At 38.0% G+C, this 27,906-nt stretch overlaps 1 protein-coding gene across 1 annotated transcript; it reads left to right on the top strand.

Moving 5' to 3' along the window:
• Window positions 1–696: 696 nt before the first annotated feature.
• On the top strand, window positions 697–17,098 carry cavin1a (caveolae associated protein 1a). Its single transcript, XM_084430047.1, has 2 exons — window positions 697–1,715; window positions 14,407–17,098. Exons 1-2 carry the CDS (start codon window positions 1,146–1,148, stop codon window positions 15,166–15,168), a joined length of 1,332 nt encoding a protein of 443 aa, XP_084286173.1. The 5' UTR covers window positions 697–1,145; the 3' UTR covers window positions 15,169–17,098.
• The last annotated feature ends 10,808 nt before the right edge of the window (window positions 17,099–27,906 follow it).

Genomic DNA, 27,906 nt, shown 5'->3' with positions numbered 1-27,906 from the left:
TTTATAGCATGAAGTGTCAGCTGCAGTTTCATGCCAGCCGAGCTGATATTTGGAACAACAGCGCCGATACTCTGATTGTGAAATTGCTTAATTACATTTTAGACAAATTTTGACCAGTTCTCTGCTAACAAAAATACTTTGACAAAGGCTACAGTACAAGCTTTGTGTAAGTGGAGCAACAGCAGTTTCCCCTCTCCCTTCCTAAAGCATTCTGTAATCACTCCTACTTGCTAGAAAGGAAAATCCGCAAACTTCGAACATTAAAAAAAACAGTCAAAAATCAGACCACTAATCCACACCGCTTGCATACTCTGGTCTGGAACTTTGCAAATGTGAGCAGAGCGATTAAAAACGATAACGTCCAGTGCTGTTGGACTAAATATCAACACTCTTGGAACACAAAGTTTAAAACATAATTGTGCTACGATTACAAGTGCGTCCTATCTACCTCATTTATTGTAATTCCTATGGTGATTCCAATAACACATATCTTTGATCGTAATTTTCAGGATCAGGTTTACGCTCTAATGACTCATGAATCAATTTGAGCTGTTTGTCTCATACCCTTGCATCAATGAGTGAGTGGGTGGGTATGTGTATGTGTGTCCCTTGCCAGGCTCTATTGGGAGGGTGGAGACTCCCCTTAAAGGGTCAGTGTGGGTGTGACCTTACAGTAAGTGATTTGGTTGGGGGCTGGACTGAAGAGGGAAAGGGAAGACCTGACGGACGGGATTCACAGGGAGCTGTGGTCACACACTCTTCCTTACCCACATGAACACTCGCGCACACCTTGGAGAAGAGAGTCTGTTTCCACCGACTGGCTGACGTCCCAGAGTAGACGAGGGAAAGAGGAAGGGAGGAAAAGTTTGAGGCATTCTAGCAAACCTAGAGAGTAGTACGTAGTGGTAGTAGATAGTACAGGTGTAAGATTTGTTAAAAGATTGGTTCGAAGAGTTGCCGAAGGTTGTTGCCTGCAAGTTGGAGTCATCATTGGGTGTCTACTGTCATTCAAGTCTTTTTTTAGTGCTTTATTTTTACCCTGGGACTGCATTCTTTCACACCGAGCCAAGTGTGTGCGTGATTCTGCTTTCTGTCTGCAAGTAAGCTTCTGTGCGTATTCATCAGTGTATACTTGAAACCGAGCCATGGCCGACACAGACTTCAAACTGGAGCGTGCCATCTTCGCCGAAATCTCTGATGATGATGATGATGAGGAGGTCGCCTTGGTGCCGGCTTCCACCAAACCTGCCACGACAACCAAAGTGTTCAAATCAAAACGAGGCGATGATGATGATGACGATGGTGACCCAGCGAAGGAGGTGGACCTGGTGTTGGGGCCGGGACTCGATGGAGGTGGCACCGGTGAGTCCGAGAAGTCTGAGGCCCAGGCTACCGGCATGTTGGTCCTGGCACTCCTAGACAAAATCATAGGTGTGGTGGACCAGATCCAGCACACTCAGACAGGTCTCGAGGCCAAGCAGGAGACTATGGAGAAGAACATGAGCAGCATCCAGACGGAGCTAGCCAAGCTGGCGAAGAGTCACGTTGGAACGGCCGGGACCGTCAACAAGCTCCTGGACAAGGTGCGAAAGGTGAACGTCAACGTGAAGAGCGTGCGAACGGACCTGGAGAAGCAAGTGGGACAGATAAAGAAACTAGAGAACAATGAACACGAGCTCCTCAAGAGGAAGAACTTCAAAGTGCTCATTTTCCAGGTTAGTAAGGAGTGCATTCCATCTCCTTTCATTTGTCTTAACTAATGGGTACTAATTAGTCTTTTAGCACATACTTGCTTTCAAAGTGACTTGTAAAGGAACCCTTGAGCAACCTGGAATTATTTGACTTCCTCAGCTGCATGGATCCCTTCTTGCAGGGTTTGAACTTAAAGCATTTTTGTTACCATTCTCAACTCTAACCAAAGGGGTACCTTCTGATTGTGGAACTGGAACTAATTCTGATTGGTTATAAAAGCTTGAGTCCAGCTGATCTGTGATCTTTTCCTCACTGTTCTAGTCTAGGTAACCCATTTTTTAAAACAGCTGTAGAAACTAGCATGGGCACATTGTTTGTCATAGTAAAAATGGCAGTGCCTTAGACCACCATATGTTCCTTGGGGCCCTTTCACACCTACCTTGTTTGGTCCGGATTTTCAGACTTTTCAGTTTGATCCGAATCAAAATTACAGGTGTGAAACCCCCCGGACCACGGTCCGGACCAAACAGACGAAATCTGGTCAAACGAAAAGAGGTAGTCTCGGTCCGGATCAAACTGAACAAAGGTTTGCTTCGTTTATTGTGTGAAAGCATTTTCTGTATGTTTCGGACTTTCAGGCCCTTTACAGGAAGTTCCGGTGGTTCTCACAGGATTGCTTGCAGTCTTCTCCTGCTTTCCTGCCGGCGACAGTAAAATGTTCGCACAACGAGGACGAGCCTTGAACTAGCCTTGAGTATAGTTGGTGCTACAGGTAGTAATGCCGTAATAATAATAGTATAGTGGCAACGATATGAGTCTGTTCATTAATTCTTGTCAAAGTTACCCGCCGAATTGACAACACGCTGACGTCAGACGCACGTCCTTTTACAAACCAATCAATGTCAAGATGCAGCCCACATAGATGATGATGACAGGACGCAAGTATGTCATGTAAAGTTCTTTAGTGCGCTCGCATAATTGCAATGTGAAACCATACCAAAACTTACCGAATGTATAAAATGTATCAAAACATGAACTTTGGTTCGGACCTTGGTGCAAGACTTTCAGGTGTGAAAACGCCCTTAATCTATAAATTGTTACCTTTGAGTTAGCTTTTTATAACACAATTAAACACTTCAGTTAAGTGTTTTAAGCATGTTCATGTTGTTTTGCTTTGGTCTGCTGCATGAGTGTATTTGCAATCCTCTTTCCCAGGTTTCTTATGGAGTACACATGGATTCCTTTGCAAGGCTTGGCCTTGAATTCCCCACTCAGTATCATAAAGTGTCAGTTCACTCCTAAGTGAACCTTCAAAGGTTCCGGTCTCACCTCACAGCAACCTCTGAAAAACGCTGGGTCAGCACATTCCATGAGTATACTGCAAATACTACATGCATGTCAAAACTAGCTGAACTTTGTAGAAATGTAATACAGCTCAAAAGAGCACACACACCACACGGCAGAGAGATGTAGTGAGAAAGCATGTTTTAAAAGAAGTCTCTTATGCTCACTAAGGCTGCATTTATTTGATCATACAGTAAAATCGTAATACTTTGAAATATTGTTACAGTTTAAATAAGTGTTTTCTATTTTGATGTATTTTAAAATGTAATTTATTTATGTGAAGCTGAATTTTCAGCATCATTACTCCAGTCTTCAGTGTCACATGATCCTTCAGAAATCATTCTAGTGTGCTGATTTGATGCTCAAGAAACATTTCTTACAGCATTTATTTGACACATAATTTTTAAGTTTTTAATGTTACTTTTGATTAATTTAATGCATTCTTGCTGAATAAATGTATTATAATTCTTCTTCGCTCAAAGTTTTGAACAGTCTATTAGGATGAAGAGGTTTATAATATTATTATAGATTATTCACAAATATAATAGACTGCAATGCTTTCCAGATGATGCACTGCACTCTTTCACAGATGTCTAAGCAAGGTAAATGTGCTTACTGGAAAAATAGAAAAGGTAATTGTACACTGCCTGCAGAAAGAGAATGCCTATACTTTTTCCTTAATGTCTTAATCTCTCTCTCCCTCTCTCTCTCTCTCTCTCTGGTGTGTGAGAGAGTTGGCTTTGGCAGAAGATAGTTGGCAGGTGTTTGAGGGTATAGAATGAAGACATTTAAGATTTGTATTTCGGCTATATCTTCTGCTTAACTGCTGTTTACCCGTCCATAGAATTATAATCCTGCTGTAATTTAAGATAGATTTGCTGATTTCTGCAGATTTGAGTATTATCATACACCCCAGTCTGATATCTTTCAATGCAATATGGTTTACACTCACACTATTTATCATAACTTACTGTACTTCAATAGAATATGAAAGAGTTTTCTACATGAACATCTCTATGTTTAGTTTACTCATGAGGGAAATTGAGTAGGAAGAGCAAGCTTCATTATTTGAATTGTCAAATTAGGTAACTGCTCAATTTGCATAATACTAATATATAATACAAGTACATTTTTACAAATTGTAAATAACACAAATATTATGTATGTTTTACTAGAAAATTGTATTTCAATTTTTTTTTTTTTTTTTTTTTACTAGCAATTTCTGAGTAAAATTGTTTCCAAGTAAATCCTTTTTTTTTTTTTTTTTTTTTTTGCATTAAGGCTTTATACGTTTAATTTACATAGACATGAGGTATGTTTGACCGGAAAAGAATGGCCATGCCATAATTTAAATAGCCAATCCTGGCAGTGCTATTTCATAACATTTAGTGTTTGGTTAATCTAAATTGTGGAACTAAGGTTCTTTTAGCAGTAAGTGAATAAGGTTAGCAAATGTTTATGTTCTGAAATATTGGTTTCACTTTATTTTGACGGTCTCTTTAACACATTGATTATAAGTAACGTTGCACCTACATGTCTATGTAGAGTAGGCCTGTACATTCATCATTAGAGTATCATTCGAGTATATACTGGTAGGGTTAGAAGAATAAGTTGATGCACTTAAAAAGTTACTTCTAGTCAACAAAAGTGTCACCTTAATATTTTGTGTAAAAGCTCCGAAAATAGCACCAGACACTTCATATGTGAAGAGATTCTATCTTTAGTGTTTTACTAAAGTGCTAGATCAGTGTGTAGGGTAAAGCATTTCACTGTGAAGAGAGTCTTGTGCAAGCAAGCTGGACTGTGTATTAAATGTGTTCGGAGCGTGCTGGATCGCAGTATGGACAGAGACTCCCTCTGAGACCCCCATCCCCCTCGAAACTGTCCCTTACATTTCTAATTATAGCGCAGAATTCGGTAATGTCTGCAAGGATACCATAATGACACTACCGTACCGCCAGAGAACCTTTCAGGTTTAGAAGTAGGCCTACCACCGGACATTTGCAACGAGCTTTGTCAGAGATCTAATATGTCATTTGCTAATATACCATAAATATATTTGAAATAAAATACATTTAATATGAATTAGTACATTTTACAGTATTAAATACAATACATTAGCATGATATCAGTCATGGTCGCCTAAATGGTTTCCTCATAGCAGTGTGATTGACAGTGCAGTGGATGGTATTAAATATTTCTCCGTTATATAATTGTGTTTAATGACTCTTTGAAATCCACAGATGTGATTGTGTGCCAGTGAATGTGTCGTTACAGCTTTCAGTCAGTGATCTGACATCATTGCAGTGAAACAGAAGCGTCTAAAGTGTAACATATAGTCAGGATGAGGTTCGGTGTGTTCCAGCACTTGACTCTACACCAGCGTTACTGCATTTAGCCTCACTAACGAGTCGTTTCCTTCCAGCGCGGGGAACGCTGGTGATGTAACTGCTCTCTAATGTTTTTAACTGAAAGATGGAAGATGACGGGAGTCAGTGAGGTCATTTATTGGTATATTAGTAAAGTGTTCTGTTGGCTTGTGCCCCTATTTCCCATCATTTCTCCAGGCAGATGTTAATGAGGATCATTATGGTCTGTTAGGGATGATCAGAGAAGATCTATGGATCACATGCAAAGAACACTTCATGTGTATCTTTCATGAGCAAACTCAGAAATGCACATTAGCTGAGAAACATGAGACGTATTCGTTTTTATTCATATTTTATTTAATATAGTGTTAATGTAAATATTCAAATATTATAATTGCATGCATGCATAAGTAGATATGCATATTTGTTTACCATTAGGCAAATGTGCCCTTGTACGTACAGTGAAAATAAAATCTGATGATCATGATACAAATGAAAAATGATACAAAGAGCATCTTGTGTTTTACTGTTACATTTTTTTATTATTAATTTATGTATATTTACACTTATTTAATATATTAATTTTATACATTTTTGTTATTGGTTTTACTACAATAATATTATTTATTTCTAGGGTAAATCAAATTATTTTCACTGTTATCACAGACAATGGACACTATACACTACATTTTAAAAGTTTGGGATCAGTAAGATTTAAAAAACTAATAATAATTCTTCAGATGCATTGAATTAATCAAAGATGTTTATAATGTTACAAAAGGTTTCTATTTAAGTAAATGCTGTTCTTTTGAACTTTCTATCCATCAAAGTGTCATGAAAAAACATATTGCAGTTTCCACAAAAATATTAAGCAGCAAGCTGTTTTCAACATAAAATGCAATGTTTCTTGAGCATCAAATCATCATATTAGAATGATTTCTGAAGGATCATGTGACACTGAAGACTGGAGAAATGACCGCTTTGCCATCACATGAATGAACATACACTGCCCGGCCAAAAAAAAGTTGCTAAATTTAAATAGACAAATGCTTAAGAGTCTATGACTTGATCATTATTGCTGTGATTATTATGTTTCTAGTATGTAATGTGTTTGGGAACAGCTCTTCTGATCCTAATTGATAGCTTTTCATTTCTTAATTATTCATGTAGGAAGACACATCATGGCCATATTCCAGAATGACAATGTCAAGATTCATGTAAATCCTATTTACATCCAAACAGCAACTTTTTTTTTTTTTTTTTTTTTTGTTGGCCCGGCTTATTTTAAATTGATATGATATATTTCACAATATTACAGTTTTTACTGTATTTTGATCAAATAAATGCAGTCTTGGTGAGACTTTGAAAAACAGTAAAAATCTTCCTGACCCCAAACATTCGAACAGTAGTGTATGAGTCTATATGTGTGTGAGTTCATTTGTGTGTGTGTGTGTGTGTGTGTGTGTGTGTGTGTGTGTGTGTGTGTGTGTGTGTGTGTGTGTGTGTGTGTGTGTGTGTGTGTGTGTGTCTGTGTGTGGATTTAATTGCTCATGAAGTTTAAGTTTCAATCTTCTCTGATGGAATGTCCACTCAAGCAGCAGGTTACACTACTGGCATTTATCAGATATCTAATCACAGATCCCTGAGGTCATAAATTACCCCTGTAAAACTGGACTCCTGTGTGTGTGTGTGTGTGTGTGTGTGTGTGTGTGTGTGTGTGTCTGTTGAGAGAGAGGGTACACACATTAATATTTCCTATGGTTGGACATTTTAATTGATTTATTCAGAACTGCCATTGACATTATTCTCAGAAATGTTGTAAGTCAGTACCAGAATAGTAATTACAGTCACAAGTAGAACTCGTGAAAATATGGCCACTGACCTCTTGGTCGTCTCAGTACCAGCCCCTCATGTAAAGACATTTTCATTGCATTGTTTAAAATGTTATTTCCGTTTGCAGCTCTGCACCTGCGGTGAACATGCATGTCAAAACTTACTATTTTTGGGACACACATCAACTTGTATTAGCTTGCTCGTGCACACAGACAGTGATATTGTAACAGTAGTGTCATTTCTATAAAAAATTTAAATAATAAAATCATGCTTTGGTAAATCGTAAAAAAATTCAAAATGACGACTTCCTATGTCATAATTGTGACTTTTTAAGTCAGAATTTTGGCTTTTTATGGCATAATAATTATGATTTTCAAAAGCGTGATCTTATGTGGTGGGCTTCCATTCATTTCTATTGCAGTCTGGTAAGAAAATGTTAAATGCTAAGAGGTGTTTGTTGGATAGTGGTTTGCTAGACGGGAGATGATGAGGTGTGGTTGTGACTTATAGGGGTTTGCGTGATCTCCAGCGTTACTGTTGGCCTCTGCTCTATTTTTGCACTGAATTCAGGGTATCATATTTACCCAGACAGCAGTGTGTGTTCAGTGTGAGCGTGTGTGTGTATGTGAAGCTTGATGAATGGGCTGAGGATAAATGAGGCATGAGTTGCCACCCGTGTGTGTGTGTGTGTGTTTATTAACCGTCAGAAGAGATGGTCACTGGTCACTTTTATTTTTTTAACATGTTAGATAATATGTATATCATTATAGATATGTATATAATACAGGAAATGATAACCGCAGGTGTGCTCTCCCAGGTCCTGGAATTACTACATACTTTCATATCGCTTGCATGGGCTGGGCTGCAGATGAAGACGGAGCAACACTTGATACTGTAGCGCCTGAGCCAGACACAGCCGAAATGCACTTCTAAAATCTGAAGATAAGACTCACCTTCAGTTTTAATAAACCCGAATTAGGAATCGTTCTATTCCAATTATACTGAATCCTGGTGTCATGATGGCAGCAAATGCAGTGATTGTAAATACAAGTAGAACTGTTGATCATGTATATTTAATGTGTGTGCAAGGATATATGTATTCTGAATCTGTACAAACAGGCTGGTAAAGGAGGTTATTAGGTGAAAAGCCTTTCTCTTTTTGACATTATGAAGCTGTCAGATACAGAAGCATGAAAACAGCCGCTGGCTCCTGTTTCAGCCGGAGTAGTTTAATATAGCCTTCAGCCAATGAGAGACAGAATCCTATAGAGCGGTGTTGTGACTTTTGGATTCATTTGTTAATGCTGTCTTGGGCCCTAGAAAAACAAGTGCATGTGGCGTCCTGACTGACAAAACACGGATCTTGACTCTTATGCAAGAGAGAGAGATGATATTTTTGTAATACCTGTCATGATGAAACCCATACTAAACTCATGCTTGTTTCACGTTCTCAGTGGGCGTTCTGCTGTACAGCTGCTGTTCTGAATCCAACAGAACTCAACAGCTGCTCAGTGTCTCAACCTTAACATGCCTTTCAACATCACACACATACACAGCTGTTATCAACCCATCACCGGCTGATTTTGTTTAGCTGGATATGTCATGCAAACCACCGACTGTTTTTGCCGCTGTCTTGGTAACGGTTGTCATGGTGCATTGGTCCACAGATAGCTGTTAATCTGTGTAATTGTTTGCCTCTTTTAGGGGGTTAGGACAGGGACCCGTCTATATATACAGTGTGGGTTGACATTCTTTTTAGTGCAGAGCTTTTGAGCAGGAGTTTTAAGGGTATTATTCAGCATCCAGACACACTGGCAGCAGCATTAATGTGCTGTTTATGGTTACTGTATTTGTTCTGCATTAAATAATTGCAAACAAGGGTCAAATTGAACTTTTTGGCTGCTAATGGTGAGTGAATTGAGAAAATGTACTGGCCATACATATTTCTTACCAGCAATGAAACTGCAAGACAATGGAATTAAATAGCCACTTTCCTTGCATGGAAATAGTGCAGTTACTTCTAGCTTTATCTGTCACAAAAAAAAAAAAAAAATTGGAATTTTGCTGGTCACATATTGTTTTAGTCATAACTGTCACCCCACTTTTTGAGGATAGACGTGAAAATGAACTATTCAGACGGTTGGTTCAATGGTTGTAATGGTCAAACTATTCAATGGTTGTAATTCATGAATGCTTTGCTACAGACCTAATGGTTGCAATAAAATAAAATCCAATTGTCTTACCAAGTTGTGTTCCACATTTGAAGTTGATATCACAAATATTAAAGTTCCTATGAGATTTTGTTTAGGTGCTGTACCAAAAATAGCCACCGGGTGACACCCAAAAAATATTTTTTTTTGATGCCTTGTCCTGTGACAATCTAATACATTTCTGTCACAATATCACTTCTATCACAAAACAGTGGGCAAACATGGAACCTTGAAACTCAGACCTTTCCAACGATATGCGTTTTGCCAAGATTAGAATTTTTTTTATTATAAAATACCAGGGGGAGGAGCCCACTGGGTACCATTGAGTACTGGGTACACAATTAAAGTACCATTTCAGTAACGCAATGTCCGATTTCAAAACAGTTTTCACAAGATGAATTTTGAGTCTTAAGCTTTTGAATGATACCTAAATGAAATAAAATATGTGACAGTAAAAAAAAAAGAAAAAAAAAAAAAGAGCGGCTTGCATCCCCGTTAGTTATATTTAATGTGTCAACTGGCAAACATTTTATTTACACACCAACGCCAAATTGTACTAGTATTTGGGTCTTGGTAAGGGTTAATTTAGGGCTCAGGTTTTAGCTCTGTACCCACAGACTCAACTTTAGACTTAATAAAATTGTTATATTTACAATAATTAAATTATTATTTTTACAAGAATCTGTCTTAAAGTGTACTTTACTGTACACATTAATGTGGTTTTTAGCAATTGACTTGTGGCCTCGGTATAACGAAGATAATATGCAGTATGAATAATAATTAATTAAAGTGATATTTTATTTCACTTTTCCATTCTGGGCATCTGCTGAACAGCACAGACTGTAATAAAAGTCACTGAGCTTGCTAAACACACTTCTGATTGGCAATTCATGAGTTGTTCAATTTATTTCATTACATTCATTCATTTTTTTTTTTTTTTTTAAATACTCTATACAACTGACAGTTCTCTCATGTTCTTTTTACTCGTTTCACTTTTCTGTTCAACCATTTCAATTACTCTGTGAGTAATCCACATCCAAAGAATCATGTCGCGTCTTATTTGCTTTTCTGTTCACTAGTTTGTTTAGTTCTCCTCACTGTCCACTGTCAGAGCATTGTAGAACTCTGCGTATGTGTGAGGAACACCCTGACCTACATGTATTTTTCAGAGCCAGAAGGGCGTAAGTGTGGAGTTACGCCCTTCTGGCTCCAAACATTACTCACACTTTTGTGTTAGGTCTTTATTGTTTTGTTGCTTTATTCAATACAATTTGATCTCAGATAGGTCTTTTTGGCACCATTGGATAGAGCTCATCGAGACCTTTATTTTGATATCAATAACTCATATTCGACCAAAATGCCACTTACGCCCCTCTGGCTCCAAGCCCTCGATGTAATGATTTCAATTATTCTGACAATGGTTTCCTGCATTAAACGGTGCTTGCTAAGCGAAGACAGATAGATGCTGCATTTCATCAACGGCTCTGCCATCTTGGAATGGTAGAACGTACGTTTGAATAGAAATCATTGAGAGTGAGAAGATGCCTTGGTTTCCTGAATTTACTGCTCAGTTCATCATATAATCAATGTTAATAATCTTTTTGTTGAGAACTTTGTTTGGAGTTTGTTTTATGAGAGAAGTCTCAACTAATCTCTGCCAACGGTTCTTTTCTGCACTGTAATTATTTTAACATTCACAGTTTAATACGAGCTCATTTTTGGGGAATTTAGCTGGTGCTATGAAAATAATCACTGCTGTATAAAAATTCAATTTTTTTTTAATTTTAATAATATACATTAAAAATAATATTTATATTATTTTTATTTAATTGAAATATATTCTGGTTCAGGTGTTTTACCAGTACTTTAATTGCAAGTGTACAATAAGATTTTTAGAATAGTCAGTGTTGAAAACACAAATTAGTTTATAATTTACTTTCATGTTTACGGGTGGATCTTGACCTTTCTAATACGGTGGACATGCCGACCATTAATAAATAATATCCATTCGGTGTTCCCTTTAAAACAAATCTGAATTACTCGCCAGCACGTTACTGGAATTTGTTGTGGTCGGGCAAACTGTTATGGGGGAAAAAAGGCTTTCCAGTTATGTGATTTCCTCCCCAGTGTTTCCATATATTCTCACTTGTTCTCTGTGTGTTGACATTGAGTTCTCTCTGTTGGCTTTGGCTGTTTGGATTGAGTATTGTGTAACATCTCTGGTCCTCTACATTCTGGCTTGTGCTGGAAATTTAGGCTGTTTATCGAACTGGGGTTCACATGAGGACATTTTTTTGGGATATAAAAACAGAAATGGTTTGTTTTGACATTGCAAATGACTGTGAGACAAACAGTAGCTAAACTCAGATTGAAGGCGTCACCAGAGTCGGCCAAGGCATAAAGTAAAGCTCTCATCTAAGACTGTGCAGTTCCTCTTGGATGTTTATTAGGTGTCTCTCGCACATAGCACAATATCTACAGATCTTCCGTCCAGCTCTTGTCTCTGAGTAGCCAGTGAGTCAGTCAGTGGATACGGGTGCACAGCATCAGTACTTGTTATGATGCAGGAGGGAATAGTGATGGATGGTTATGGAGTGTATGAATGAGCTCTGTTCAGGGAATGAGGCTGATGAAATGAAAATGAGAAGAAAGGCCAGACTAAAATAAGCGCACACGCATCTTCAGCCTCCACAATAAGGAGACAGGTGCAAGTTTATGAGGACTTCCATCGGCACAGGGCTAGAGACTGAAAAACGAACAGATTCAGGTATAATAGAATATTTATTTGGAAACTGCAGGAGATCCAGAGAGTCCTGTTTTTATGCAACTCTCCCGGATCCACTTTAGTTTAGGCTTAAACAAAACACAAAGCATCAATTCTTTTTTAGACCACCAGAGGGTGTGTTATACTAGATTCTGCCATGTTAAAACTCTTTCAAATAGCATATGCTTTATAACATTATATGACAACTTACAATCTGAATGGAGAGTTGGGACCGTGTCAATATGCTTAGCATCTTTTTATGGGTAGAACACATTCGGTTCACTTTGTTGTGGAATTATAATTTTTTGGCCCCAAGTAGGCTATTGAAATATCTTTTCGCTTCTTCATGTTTAGTTTTGTTGTTTTGTTGACCTGTTCAAGTATCCACTGACATCCCCATTTAATGATGTTTGTGGTTAAGATATGTTTTCTTGTCTCACTCAAATGTAGATGGCTTTGTGTGTGTGTGTGTGTGTGTGTGTGTGTGTGTGTGTGTGTGTGTGTGTGTGTGTGTGTGTGTGTGTGTGTGTGTGTGTGCTTGTTCTTGATTTAGTTTATTTATTTATTTGCAAGCAGTTGTAGGAAAATTCTGGGATTCTATTTTGATGACAAATCCCATGATTGTCTTGGGTTACTTAAACAGTCCTAGTTGAATGTGCAAGAAAGACTGAAATAAAAAGTACTGAACTTTTTATTTATTCAGTCCTTCAGAGGACTTTGGTACTTTGCTTCATAGGTGATCCTGTGCTATGCACTACGACCAGACCTACATGAGTTTACATGAGGCCTACTAGGCCTGCTGTAGTATCACAGCAGACAATTAAGCCTGGTTACACACCTCAGGTCGTTAGCGACCCTATACAATTTGTACAAATTTTTTATTATTTCTTTCATGTTATATTGTTTATAATGAATTGATTGAAGAATACTAAGGTTGATATCTTACTTTAAAAAATGAACGAGGAGGAGGATAGTGCATGACGTCCCAGGTCACTAAAGACCCGAGGTATGCGTTTAAGGGTTAAAGAAAAAAGTGTGATTAATTAGTCTTTTTTTTTTATCAATTGACAGCACTCAACCAAGCTAAATTTGTCAAAAAAAATATAAATAATAATAATAATAATAATAAATAAATAAATATATATATATATATATATATATATACACACACATATTAATTTATACATTGTTAAAAATATACATGTATAGGCTTATAACGAAATTGAAACCAAACAAACATTGTAACACATTTGCTTTAAAATGTATTTCTTAATTTACATGCATAAACCACTGCATTTCCAGTGCCCTATAGAGGGAGCGCTGCACTTGTCGTCTTTAGGCTCAGTATCATTTTAGTAATGGCCCACAGTTCAAATGAATCTCATTGACATCTTCTCATCCTTGATGCATAAAAATCAGTTCATTATCTTACTACAAAGCTCCTTCACGCATGTAATCATAATGATTATCACTCCCAGCACTTAGACAGGTCATAGCATGTCCTGAATTCCAAATGTTGGTCCATCTGCATGAGACAAATGAGGACTGAATGACTCAACGCGAACATGTTAAGAACAGGCTTAGGGGTGATAATATAGAGCTATTATAAGTCTTGAGACGAAAGAAGTCCAACTGGTTGAAGCCTAAATACAATTATTAAGCTGATGATTAGTTTCTCACAAGAAATTCAGTGTCCAAATTTAAGTCAGAATAGGGATTGTGTATAGTCAGCCGGATACATGGACTTAACGTATTGATTTGGGTTCAAATTGTTTCAATAAACAATATAATCCCATGTCAATACAAGCATACAAGGTAATATAGGACTACATGTATTCAACACCGGTAAAGCAATCGGTCAAACAACAAAACAACAGTAATATTAATACTTAATAGAATTTTTTTTTTTGCCATTGTTAAAAAGTGTCAAAAGAGCATTTTGGACAGGAAAAAAGCTGCTGAGTACACTATTATGAAACATATTTGGACATACTAGCTTTTTATATTCAGTACCATTTTAATCATACTGAAAGTGAACATGAACAGCTCTGTGATTCACTTTATATAAAATGGTGCTTTTCATGCCCACTTTAATATCAACTGCTTATGTTCAGATCTAGAAGTTCAAGAATATTCTGATTTGCCTGGTCTAATCTAATCTGAATTCCTTAACATTTCTCACCTCTGCTCTCAGGACAAGGTGAAACCTGTGAAGGTCTCTAAGAAGCCAGTGGCTGCAGAAGAGGAAGGAGAGCAGGTGCTGAGTGAAGGAGGCGAGGAAGAACACGGCTCCGAAGAGGAAGTGGAGGTTGAGGAGATCATTGAGGAATCTCGTGCTGAGCGCATCAAGCGCAGCGGCCTCCAGAAGATGGACGAGCTGAAGAAGGCCTTCAGCAAGGAGCATATGGAGAAGACCAGGCAGAAGACCAAGGAGAACCTGGAAAAAACCCGACAGAGAACGAAAGAGAACCTGGAGAAAACGCGTCTGAGAACCCGAGAGAACCTTGAGAAGACCAAGAAGAGCCTGAGCAAGAAGATGGATAAGTTGGGAACAAAGATGACCCCTAACACCCAGCGCCGCAATAAGATCCGTAGCTCCAGAGAGAAGATGAAGAAGACACTGACACCCGACCACACTGTCTACGCCCGCTCCAAATCCACCACCTACCGTGTGCCGCCCTTCACCTTCCACGTCAAGAAGGTCCGTGGGGGTGCGACTGAACCAACACCCGAGCCTGAGGAAGAGGAAGAGGAAGAGGAAGAGGAGGAGGTGGAGCAGGATGAGGAGCTCCAGGAGGAGCTTGTGGTGCAGGAAGGAGGCCTAGTGTCAAAGGTGGAGGAAGGTGAACTGGTCAATATTGACAGCCCAGAGATGGAGGCCTTGCTAGAGGCAGCTGATCACTCACGGCTGGTGTTCCAGGAGACGGTGAGGCCAAGGGAGAAGGCCGGCCAGTAAGTCCAGTATGTTAAAGCCCTGGAAAAAGCTCAACACGGGGGGAAAAGAGTGTGGAGGTCTGGAGATAAATAAGGATGATGGGATGTAGGAAACTGAGATGTGCTTGATGGAGGATTAAAGAGCAAATGAATGTGGAGTCGCCTCGACCTTTTGATGAACATTTGGTTTGCTTTATTTCTTGGTATCTCCTCAACCCAAAGGTTGCTTATTTTTTTATTATTACTATTTTGTTTTCATTAATTGTCCGTTTTTAAAATTGACTAATGATCACTTTTTATTGTGTGGTAAAATTTATAACACTCAAATAAAGTTAACATAATTTTTAATTTGATCACTGACTGAAATGTACATTTAAAATCTTCAAAACAACTGAATGTTATTGTATTTTCTGAAAAGGTGGATGTTAGGAGGTTTGTGCTCCGGAGGAATATTTTCATAAACACTCTCATGGCATTTAGATGTTATTAACTTATTCATTTGTTATCAAGGCTACCCGGTTGCAGCCAATTATGTTTATAAAAATGTTGAAGTGCCTATATTTCATGAACACCCTGTGTTCTTTATCATGTGATGTGACGGCTGCTGATTTCAACAGTATAAATTATTAGCAGGCCCAATGCGTCTTGTTGAATGTCTGGGCTTTGTGCTTTAAAGCCGTGAATGAACTGTTGGAAGCAATTGGAAGTGAAAACTTTGAGGTGCTAGAGAGCTGTTGTCAGATGGAAATATTGTTTTGAGGGAAAGTGAATTATAAGATAGTCTAATCATACTAAATGTAAAAAAAAAAAGAAAGAAAAAAAAAGAAAGAAAGAAAGAAAGTACTGCAAATATAAACTGACGACTAACTTTTTGTCTTTTGAAACTGAAGATTTTATTTATCACTTAGATTAAGAACTATGGTGAGTTTTCTGGTCTGGCCACTGACGTTAATGATCTAAACTTCAAGGCCAGGTTTCACAGACAAAGCTTAGATTAAGCCAGGATTAGGCCTTAGTTCAATTAGGACATTTACATAGCTTTTATAAACTTACCTTAGAAAAAACATTACTGGTGTGCATCTTGAGGAAAAACAATGGCACTGACTATTTTGAGATCTGTCAGTGCAAATCAGCTCAAACATGCATTTTAGTCTGGGACTAGTTTAAGCCTCGTCTGTGAAACCGAGGGTAATGAAATGCTTCACTCTCTAATTCAGACTTAATGTAAAAGACTTGTAGTTGCTGCATTTGAGACCTGCATCTTGAGATGGCATAATTTGATCTTTGATCTAGGTATGTAAATGTCAATAGAAGCTCTTAGAAACCTGTAAAATCAAGCAGAATTTAAGTCTCTGAAAATTTTGCTTTTGAGAATTCAGTTTTATTTATTCTGAGGTGAAATAATTTGACTGTTTACCTTGTTTGTACATATAACCTTTATCATGCTTAAAGCAAGATTTGTTTTTTGTCTTTCATATAAATGTACACACAAATACAGTAGCCTATTAGGTAAACCGTAGCTTATGGAAAAGGTTATTGATATGGGTTACTGAAAAAAAAAAAAGTAAACTGATATGATCTATCCAAGTAACTGTGTAATTCAGCTCACTGAAGTAAATTGAAATATATCATATTTCTATTCAATATTTGAATATTCAGATCAGTCACTGATCTTTCATAAGTGCCTTCATGTCAGATAATCAACCCACATTATCGCATAAATAGTCCGATTTTTACAAACAATACACTGAAAGCTCGCATTTTGTATCATGCTATTTATGATCTTGTTATGAAAATACACAGCTATTGCAGTGTTCATTGCACATATGGGCAGTAGTTTTCAAGGTGTGATGGTCTGAATGAAGCTACTTATTGGCTCTACTGTTGTCCTTGTGAGATTGTGTGGCTGTATAAATGGATTGGATGTAGGTTGCTTTTAATAAACAAATAAAAGTGTCCATCTTTTCACTCTCTTTTTTTCATTATTCATTACCAAGCTATGTTTTTTCATTTTTCATTACCAAGCTATGTACAGTTATCAGAGAGTGAGCAGCAGCTGCACACTGCATCATTGCTGTGATATTGCTCTGGTGAGCAGTAGTGAAAAGCTGCATTGAAAATGATGGTGAACAAAGACTATGAAAGGGACTTAGTGGTAAAGCAGACACAGGCTAGGCCTACTGACTGATAGTTCAGTACAGATACTGCACACACAACAATATCAAGCTGTACCAGCAAGTAATCTGCAGTGTCATGAGGACATTTTCTTTCAAATTTGGTGTTAGGACTTTGAAAAATACATGAACATGTATGTGCAAATATTGGACATGAAGACAGCAAAAGCCAAACTAAAGGCCAAATGACTCTTTGCAGGGAGTTTGATTGACAGGCGATCTGACCAATCATAACCCGCCATCCGCCATTTTTGTCCGACAAAGCAGTCAGGAGAGTTGAACTTGAAAAACGGTGTGTAGTGAAAATAGAGCGAATTACCTTTTAAATGTAACTTGACATTTCAAATAAAGATTGTATGAACATCGTTACACCAGTAGGTGGCGACAGACGTCTTTCCGCGGTTAAAACAACATTCCTTCTTATGTTCATTCATGTTTATTTAATGCTATAAATTAACTAGAAGGAAGAGAGGATCGGTTCATGAGCAGCTTTAACTGAGGCTCAGTGTCCTCTCTGCTCCGCGATGTATTTTTCACTGCGTGAGAACATGGTGTGGCGTGAGAGCAGCGCGGCTTGTTGGACATAGCAACAGTAACTAAAGGGGGTGGGTCTTTGCGAACGGTCAATTCACACTGCACCAACAGTCACCAGATTACAGTACGTCACTTCTCCAACATTCTAACGTCAATTCAAAATGTAACGATTCTAAAATAAACGCCTTTTATATTTTGCCATCGTTATTCTGTGCTAGACCATAGACTGTAAAAAAAGATGGACGACGCCCCTTCACTTTTTCTAAACTTGTTAAATCATCTAAATCGACAACATGTATGTTAGACCCTATACCGACTAAGCTACTGAAAGAGCTGCTTCCAGAGGTCATAGATCCTCTTCTTAATATCATTAATTCATCTTTGTCATTAGGATGCGTACCATAAACTTTTAAGATGGCTATGATTAAACCGCTTGTTAAAAAAACGCAACTTGATCCTACAGAATTAGTCAATTACAGGCTGATCTCGAATCTACCTTTTCTGTCAAAGATACTAGAAAAGGCAGTATCCTCACAACTATGTTCCTTTTTAGAAAGAAATGATATCTGTGAGGATTTTCAGTCAGGATTTAGACTGTACCATAGTACTGAGACTGCTCTCATTAGAGTTACAAATGATTTGCTCTTATCATCCGATCGTGGTTGTATCTCTCTATTAGTGTCACTCGATCTTAGTGCTGCATTTGACACTATCGACCACAACATTCTTTTAAATAGACTTGAAAATTGGAAACTGTCTTGAAAACTGTCGTGGAATTGCATTAGCATGGTTTAAATCATATGTGGCAGTAAATGAAGACGTCTTATCGATCACAAGTTCAGTATTTCCTACTACTTAACTCTGAAAAAACAGAGATTCTAATTTTTGGACAAAAAACGTCCTCACGTAATAACCTAGAATACTGTCTAACACTTGATGGCTGCTCTGCCAAGTCCTCGTCGTTGGTTAGGAACCTGGGTGTGCTCTTTGATACCAATCTTTCATTTGAAAGTCATGTGTCTAGTACCTGTAAAACCACATTTTTTCATCTTGAAAATATATCTAAATTACGTCATATGCTCTTAATGAAAAATGCAGAACAGTTAGTTCATGCGTTCATGACATCAAGGCTAGATTATTGTAATGCTATTATGGGTGGTTGCCCTGCACGCTTAATAAACAAACTACAGCTGGTCCAAAATGCAGCAGCTAGAGTTCTTACTAGAACTAGGAAGTATGACTATATTAGCTTGGTTCTGTCAACACTGCATTGGCTCCCTATTAAATATCATATCAATTTTAAAATATTGCTGATTACTTACAAAGCACTAAATGGTTTAGCTCCCCAGTACTTGAGCGAGCTCTTAACACATTATAGTCCTTCATGTCTATTGCGATCTCAAAATTCCGCCCAGTTGATAATACGTAGAATATCAAAATCGACTGCTGGCAGTAGATCCTTTTCCTATTTAGCACCAAAACTTTGGAACAATCTTCCTAACATTGTCTGGGAAGCAGACACACTCTGTCAGTTCAAATCTAGTCTAAAAACACATCTCTTTGGCCTAGCATACACATAACACATTATAGACTTCTATAATTCAATGTTAGGCTGCATAGATTAGGTCAGCCGGAACCAGGAACACTCCCCATAAATCCTGATGTTACATCATAAGAAGGATGGCGTCTACACTAATATTAGTCTCTCTGTTTATCCGAGGTTTACCGCAGTCCACCTGATCCAGACCGTATCCAGATCTGATGAAGGACCTGTGCCTGGACATGATGACAACGCAGTGAAGTGTCAACCAGTCCCTCCCCTGTGAAGGCCTCCTTCCCTTCCCTTTACCTCAGTACAGATAAAATGTTGCCGGTTCACGTGGCTATGCAGACGCGACAAGAAAATTCGGTATTATACATTTTTAAGGCCAGACGAGTAGTTTATTGAGGGTTGATTTGTAAAGAAGGACTACACGCCTGCGCAGTGCGCACATATGTATTCAAAATGCGCATACCTTTGGACTGAACACATAATGCGCATGTGCGCGACGTCTGCGTTTTCGCGGGTTTGCGTTTTTAGTAGTAGGAAGTAAAGCCTTGATATCAAGGTCCTGCCCTCACTCCCGCAGAAACGGCAAAATTTACTGTGTGAAAAACATGTAAAAATAAAGTTGAAGCTCCAATCTCCTCCCGAAAACCCCCAAAAAGTCAGTTGGTGCCTCAGTGACTACTTCGTTTAGAGAAGCTGTCAATCACAGCTGTCAATCATGACGTCACATTCCCGATTTTATAGCAATCAAATAACTAACTAAGCCCAAACTTAATTTAAAAAAAAAATAACACTTAAACTTAAATCAGCGTGATAAAAACTACCTAAAATTACAGAAAACATCTTTGAAAAAAATATATATATATTTGAAGTATAATTTGATTAGTTTCCATCGCGTCCATTACACTTCATTATGACCTATACAAGTGTGCAGAATATTTAGAACATAGACATAATAAATACATAGACGCCCTATTGGCAGCTGGATCGTACGTCAACAGCGCCGCCATATTGCGGAGGGCAACTTTCCCATAACTCTCATAACGGGAATTGAGAAAAATGCCTGCTTAGTGTGCTGCTTGGGGCTGTACCAGTGGTGTGCACAGACCTCCTCCAGGGCAGGGGCAGAAGGACCAAAAAGGGCACTTTTTAAAAAAACATTTTTTAAATAAATCACCTGTATTTAAAGCAGTACCCGTCTGTCTGTTGTGTTTTTATATATTTTAATGACTTCCTCACAATTATTTGGAATATCTCGCTCGATGGAGAGCAGCCATAGGTCAGAGAGCCTCTCTTCATTACCAATGAAAATATGTTTATACAATTAGAATGCAAAAATAGGGAAATGTTGATAATATTACTAAATAATATTTACTTTACCAAATAAAACAGAGAATCAAGTAGGTAATTATGAGGAATTCATGTTTAGTTATGTTGATGTTATAAATTTTATGTATGTATTCATTAAAGTGTTAGCTATCATGAAATCAGTAACACTAACACTTATATAATCATTCATTAGTTAAATTTGTTAACATGAACTAATAATGAACTGCACTTCTACACCATTTATTAATCTTAGTTAATATAAATTTCAGCATTTACTAAAACATTATTAAAATCAAAAGTTGTATTTGTTAACATTAGTTAATGCACTGACTGTGACATAACATGAACAAACAATTAAAAGTTGTAGCCTATTATTATTAACTAAGATTAACAAATAGGCCTACAGTAGCCTAACAAATGTTTTGCTCATGATTAGTTAATGTTATATGAATAATAAACAAATGAATCTTATTGTAAAGTGTACAATGAAATCAAATATATAACTTCCTTACAATTTAGAGCTGGACATGGACTTAAAATTTCATTTCACTAGATGTATTTCCCCAAGCTAATAACACTTGCTATGGCATTGGATACATTTTTTTTTACATTGTCAGACTCAGAATGCGGCTGAATTGATTGAATGATTGTTAAGCATAACTCACATGCTGCCGCAACTTTCACAGTAACGTTAGCATGGGATAAATGTAACTTTTCCGTATTAGCTTAATGTTACCTGCTACCCGTGCAGTTTGAAGTTTCAACCATAGACTGTAAAGGTTTCAACCGAACCAGAAAAGAAAATGCCTCTGTACTCAATTGGATAGACTTACAACCAATCAGAGCAACGGAGTAAGTGACGTATGTTCTTCCTTCATCTTTCCGATCGACAAATGCCTTGATCGCGTTTCTCTGTTCCTCTTTTAAAATTAATGCGCTGTCGATATCTTCTATAACAGACGCGATGGCGGAATCTACACATGATGTTTCATATACAAAGTTCGGGATGAGCACGTTCAAATAATCAATCCAATCAAGTCATCAAACAATTACCATGTCCTATCAGCATGAGAGGAAGCATATATTATTCACTCTGTCAACTCACCTTGACAGTTTTTAGCATCCCTCCACTCACTCTTGGCTTGTTCTTCCACACCCTGGAATACGGGGGGAGTATTATGGGTTCGGGCCGAATACCGAGCGGACAGCACGCCAAATACATTCTATCTGACTTATTATCAACTTATCCAGCGGCTATCATCTTTGTTGTAAACGAATTCAACCCAAGCGCTCTTTGGTGACGTGAATGATTACGTTACTGTTGATCATCTGTCCATCATCGTATAAAGCCCGCCCTGACAATTTGATTGGTCCGAACAGCTCTGGTTTGAGCATAATTCAGGGGGCCAATGTTTCGGAAAACATTGAAGCTTCCCTGGGCGCCGCCATTGATTAGCAGACCATCACCTGCTGTTAGCATTCCACTGACTCCCATTCATTTTGGCGTCACTTTGACAGTGAATAACTTTAAATCTAAAACCTTGTATCTTACGTTATGGCTCCGTAGAAGCCGTTTTTGTAAAAATAGGCTAACGATTGCGTCATAACCACGCGACTCTCTGTCGCACAGTAGAGAGATTACCGTATGGACAGGAGGAGAAGCTCGCGGGCAATCGGGGGGATGTGGAGGCAAAATGACAAAATAATTTATCAGAATACTTAGCAAAAGTTGCTCCTGCTCCTAGCTCATGGACACCTCCTACTCACACTCTCTGTCTCTGCAAGTTTCGGAAGGGAATGATTCAGATTTCTCTTGGCACAGCTACTAGAAGACAGGCAGGTTGCTCACGTCACATCTACGTCGTCAAGCTCAGTTTGAGTCTGCGCAGTACGCTCAGCCATCAGGAAGTGAGTGCTTCTAATTTACTTCACTTTTCTCCGTTGAAACCTATGGGGTCGCTGTGTCCAGTTTATATACTGTCTATGGCATAGCTGTTCCACAACGGATTAAAGGGATAGTTCACCCAAAAATGAAAATTCTGTCAGTAATTACTCACCCTCATGTTGTTCCAACCGCGTAAGACCTTCGTTCATCTTCGGAACACAAATTAAGATATTTTTGATGAAATCTGAGCCTTGTCTCACTCCTCCATAGGCTGCTAGGTGGCCCAAACTTGCTGGCCCAGAAAAGTTATTAAAGAGATCGTTAATATAGTCCAAGTGGCTACAGTGGCTCAATCTTAAGTATATCAAGCGACGAGAATACTTTTTGTGCGCAAAAACAAACAAAAATAACGACTTTATTCTACTATTCATTTCCATTGTTGAGTTCACGCACATAGGTTTAGTACCTATGATCACGCGCGTGAACTCGACAATCGACTACTGTGGACTTCGACCGAAAACAGGATGTAAATACAGGTATGAGCGCTGGCTGAATAAACGTAATTTTTTATATATTTCTTTCACATCTACTGCAGTCAGATTCACCCGCGTTCACCCCGAAGGAATCACTCACATGACCTGTGCACTTGTAATGCGCACTTGTAATACGCGTGCGCCCTCAGATCACTTGGACGTGGTTGTGTACAAGAGGTAAAAACTGTATAAATACTGTTCGTTTTCTCACACAAACCGCTCGTTTCGTGTCTTAGGCCATCAATGTGTACTTATGATGGGGGATTGTTTAATTTGGACTTCTCTGTGCATGCTCTTTGAGATAGTGACCATAGACCTGCATTATATGACTGACAGACAAGAACGGTTTGACCTAAAAAGATCAAAATTGAAACTACTGCGGAAACAAAGACACCTACATCTTGGATGCCCTTGAGGTAAGCTAAAACATACCAAAATTTAATTTGAGTGAACTATCCCTTTAAAGGGTTAGTTCACCCACAAATGGAAATTCTGCCATTACTCACCCTCATGTCGTTCCAAACATGTAAGACTTTCTTTCATCTTCACAACACAAATGAAGATATTTTTAATGAAATCTGAGAGGTTCCTGTCCCTTCATTGACAGTCCACGCAACTACCACTTTCAAGCCCCAGAAAGGTAGAAATGTACATCAAAGTACTCCATGCGACTCCAGTGGTTTAACATACATTTTATTAAAACTATGCAAGTGCTGTGTTTGCAGCAAAAAAATGTACCACTTAATTTATAAAATATTAATTTCCAACATGCGTTCATGAGATCATTACAACTCGTGCATGTTGTTAATGCGAGAGCTGATGTTGTTGTGTGATTGTGCATTGAAGATTAATATTTTGTAAATAAAGTTGAGTTAAAATTGTCAAAAAAAGTCGTAAAATTGAGGTCAAACCACTGGAGTCACATGGATTACTTGTGATTTTCTTTATACCTTTCCGTGGCTTTGGAAGTGGTAGTTGAATAGGCTGTCGATCAAGGGACAGAAATCTCTTAGATTTCATTAAAAATATCAAGTTTTCCGAAGATGAGCAAAATTCTTACTGGTTTGGAACAACATAAGGGTGAATAATTAATGACAGAATACAAATTTTTGGATGAATAGTCTTAATCTTACCAAAATAGTTTCTTGTTTGAGTCACGAAAGTCTAAGATGGTTGAACTTTTTCCACCATAAACTTGCTGTATTCATAAAACACAAATTGTATTGATTGTAATTGGTCTGATTTTGTGTTGTCTAGGGAACCAGCACTCCAGGATTTTTCGAGAAAGTTGGATCTGCACAGCCTTTCCTGCTCTGTGAAACAACTATGCACTGAACTTTACTGTTAGCAACTGGACACAACTGATCCACTCATATTCTGCAATTGTTTTTCATCTGCTGAATGTTGTTGACTCAAGCACTGCTGTACTGTTGCAAAGTCGAACGTACTGAATCAACTTCACTGACACAGGACTTACATTCACTGTCACTGACATGTACAGGACTTGAGGTATTACAGACCATTTGAATAAGCAGCTTTCATATAATTCTGGTGACAGAAATGCCTATATTGCCATTTATTTTAAAAGTTAACCTATGCTGTAAAGGGGCTTGTTAGTTAATAAACTAGATCAAGGGATCAAAGGGTTAATAAACTAGTTTGTTAAAACAACTGTTTGCATTTTGCCTTTATTTTTAACTTTACAATGAACAGAATTCTACTATGATCCCAGACTGAGGTTACAATTGAACTTTCTGGATTGTTTTGAAATAAAGGTTTGAAAGAGTAATTATAGAGTGTTTATTTCAAAGAGTTTATTTTACAGTTCTTTAAAGTGGCAGATGCAGAACACTAATAAGAAAAACTGGTAACTCCCTTAGTGTTTTTATTTGTAAAAATGTGTTTCATCAACACCAGGATGGTGTAATATTTGACTCCTATAAGGTTGAGAAGATTGTGATTTCCATTCTATTAAAAGTGTTAGGTCAACACCAGAACAGTGTAGAATTTTAACTGCACCCAGCTCTGTAACTAGCCTGGCTAACGTCAGACCACTTTCTCTTTGAGACGTGGTCTGGGAACTACATGTTCATTTTCTCGTATTTGAGGCGTGGTTTACGAATGCCCAGAGCCGTTTATTGGGCGCTACAAATGTCTATCAAATGCGCCTGTACGTAGCTCATAGCCAATCGTTTCAATTATACCAGATGATGTATGTAGAGCGACAGAAATTCAACGAAGAAGACGACGATGGGTCAGAGATTTATGTGTAGGCTACACGGTACACCAGAGTCCTGCACGGGTCCGATTTTGTAAATCCGCACCCGCCCGTACCCGCAGTGCTTAAAACAGCACCCGACCAGTTTTCCGACAGCAGCACTAATTAAAATCTTCACCCGACCCGCACCTGAAATAAAATCAGTTTAGACAATCACATTATAGACACACTTACAAAAATGTTTTTTGCCAGGTCATACAGAAGTTATGTCACTATATCTGCCACGCAATTTCGTCTAGCCTACATCTGACAATTCTGGGTTCAAACACGCCCTGCACACCACACATACTTAACAGTGTTAAAATTGAAAAATACCGTTCGATAGAACTGCTTTGTTACCACAGTTTCTGCGTGCTTCCTCAGGGATGAAGTTCCACATTTGCGGCTATCCAACACGAAAATGTTTGCAGCAAAGCCTTTCACAATATTTTCTTCAGATAACTCCAAATTTCTCCCACACACTGGACTTGATTTTTGATGACGTATTGTCGACAACTTTACAATCTCCACTAGCTATTCTTTTCTTCAACTCCTCAGCATCTATCTCGACGACTGCAAGCAGATCGCGCGCGCGCAGTTATGATGAATTTTTAAAAGTGAAAGTAGCCTAGGTAACGTTATAGATCCTGGGAGGGCGTGGTAAATAATAAACTGATGTGGATTTTAAATTATTTTATCAACTTGAAATACAGGCATATTTTTGTAGATGTGTTCCTAAAAATATGCATATATTTTTACGTCTGTCATGTTGGAGCCATATATAAACAAACTGCTTTGGTGTGTCGCATAGATGTCGTCATCGTCTTGCTGCTCCCTCCCCGTTCTGTGATTGGTTCCCTAGCTGAGGGGAAAATCTGGTCCATGGTATCCAGACTGCCTAGCAGCGTGAATAAAATCGCGCTGCGCTAAAGGCAGCATGGGGAAACCTAGGCTACTCTGTAACAGTGTTGTTGTTATCTGCATTGGTGTTAATATTTTACTCTCTTAGTGTTCATATTGTAACACTGTGTCGGTGTTGCGAGAGGCAACACTTTTGAAAGTGTTGAACTAACACTTTGTGGGTGGTTCCCACATATACACTTTTAAAGTGTTGAAATGAACTCTATTGGTGTTGATTTCCGGCTTTCAAATTTACTGTGAGATGTTTCTTAAGGTCAGTTATGTAATATAATATAATTTATATATGATATAATTTAGACCAGAGATTAAATAAGTTTTTAAGTGAATCCTTAATTTAACTCAAAGGTTTTAAAAGCATCCAAATACATTGTTATTAATGAAATGAAGTACGCTAAAAGTAAAAGCTTGTTTTCGGAAGTTAGATGTGCCATGTTTGGACAGAGATAATGCATTACTGTATAGGCTGATTTTTTTAGATGTTACTACACAGGCTGGTGTCTGCCCTGTTTTTGTATCCGTTTCTCTCTCTTATCCCCTCATGTTCTCTCTGTCTCTTCTCTGCCCTTGGTGGTGTCATGTTGGTTGTAGAGGGAATACATTAAATAATCAATGAGAGGAATCTGATTAAGGAGAGTGCTTTTCCAAAAGGGAGGCAGAAGACAGCGGAACAAAATGAAGGCCACTTTGAGCAATATATATACATCACTGAATCAGATAAAATTTCATTGAAATCACTGAAATAGATAATAGTCTGTTTTGGAGATATATCATAGATATATCTATTGTAAATTGCAACAAAAAAAGTATGCTATATCAATGATGTATGAGATGCATGGATTGGTCACTGCACCACACAGTCATATAGCCTGTATACATACACCACTGCACATCTGTGTTTTCCATCAGAGTCTCAGGGGAACATATGGTTGTGTGTTTGCAGAGAGCAGCAGGAAGAGCAAACAAGAACCTGAGCTGATGTTTATCTGGACTTTCTCTTTATGAGCTGTATGTGAACTTCCTACCAGGACAAACGTGGAGAAAAAAATATAGGCGAGGCTTGTAGTGACAGGGAGGATTGTGTGCATGTTTTTATCTCTTGTATGAATAAATATGTGGGAAGCGCATATTTTGGTTATTATGTGTGACTTTCCGAATTACTTTACTTAACCATATTAACTGAAGTCAAACATGTAGTTCTAAATGCAAAATTACATCATTCATATTTTGTTTCTGAATACTCATTTTGTTTATGTGAGTTTGCATTCTGGCCTATTTTCATCTTTGAGACCATTAAATGTCTCTAATGCACATACTACATATATCATTATGTATAAAATGTGCATATGCAGAAAATGGCACATTTTTGCATTTAATCAGTTGTGTGGATAGAAGTGCAGAAATGCTTTAAATGCGCCAATGTGACATGCAGAAAACAGTGCTGACTAGCGAGAAATGACATTGATTGCATGATAGCATGTTCATTATTTCCTTGTACTTTATTCATCGTCTGCAAAGGTTAACATAATATAACATCACAATAAATTACTTTGCATTTTCTAAAATAAAACTTGAGGAAGT

Source organism: Rutilus rutilus, assembly GCF_951802725.1.
Source record: "Rutilus rutilus genome assembly, chromosome: 1".
Classification (NCBI taxonomy): Eukaryota; Metazoa; Chordata; class Actinopteri; order Cypriniformes; family Leuciscidae; genus Rutilus; species Rutilus rutilus.
This window is presented reverse-complemented; position numbering and strand designations above follow the sequence as displayed.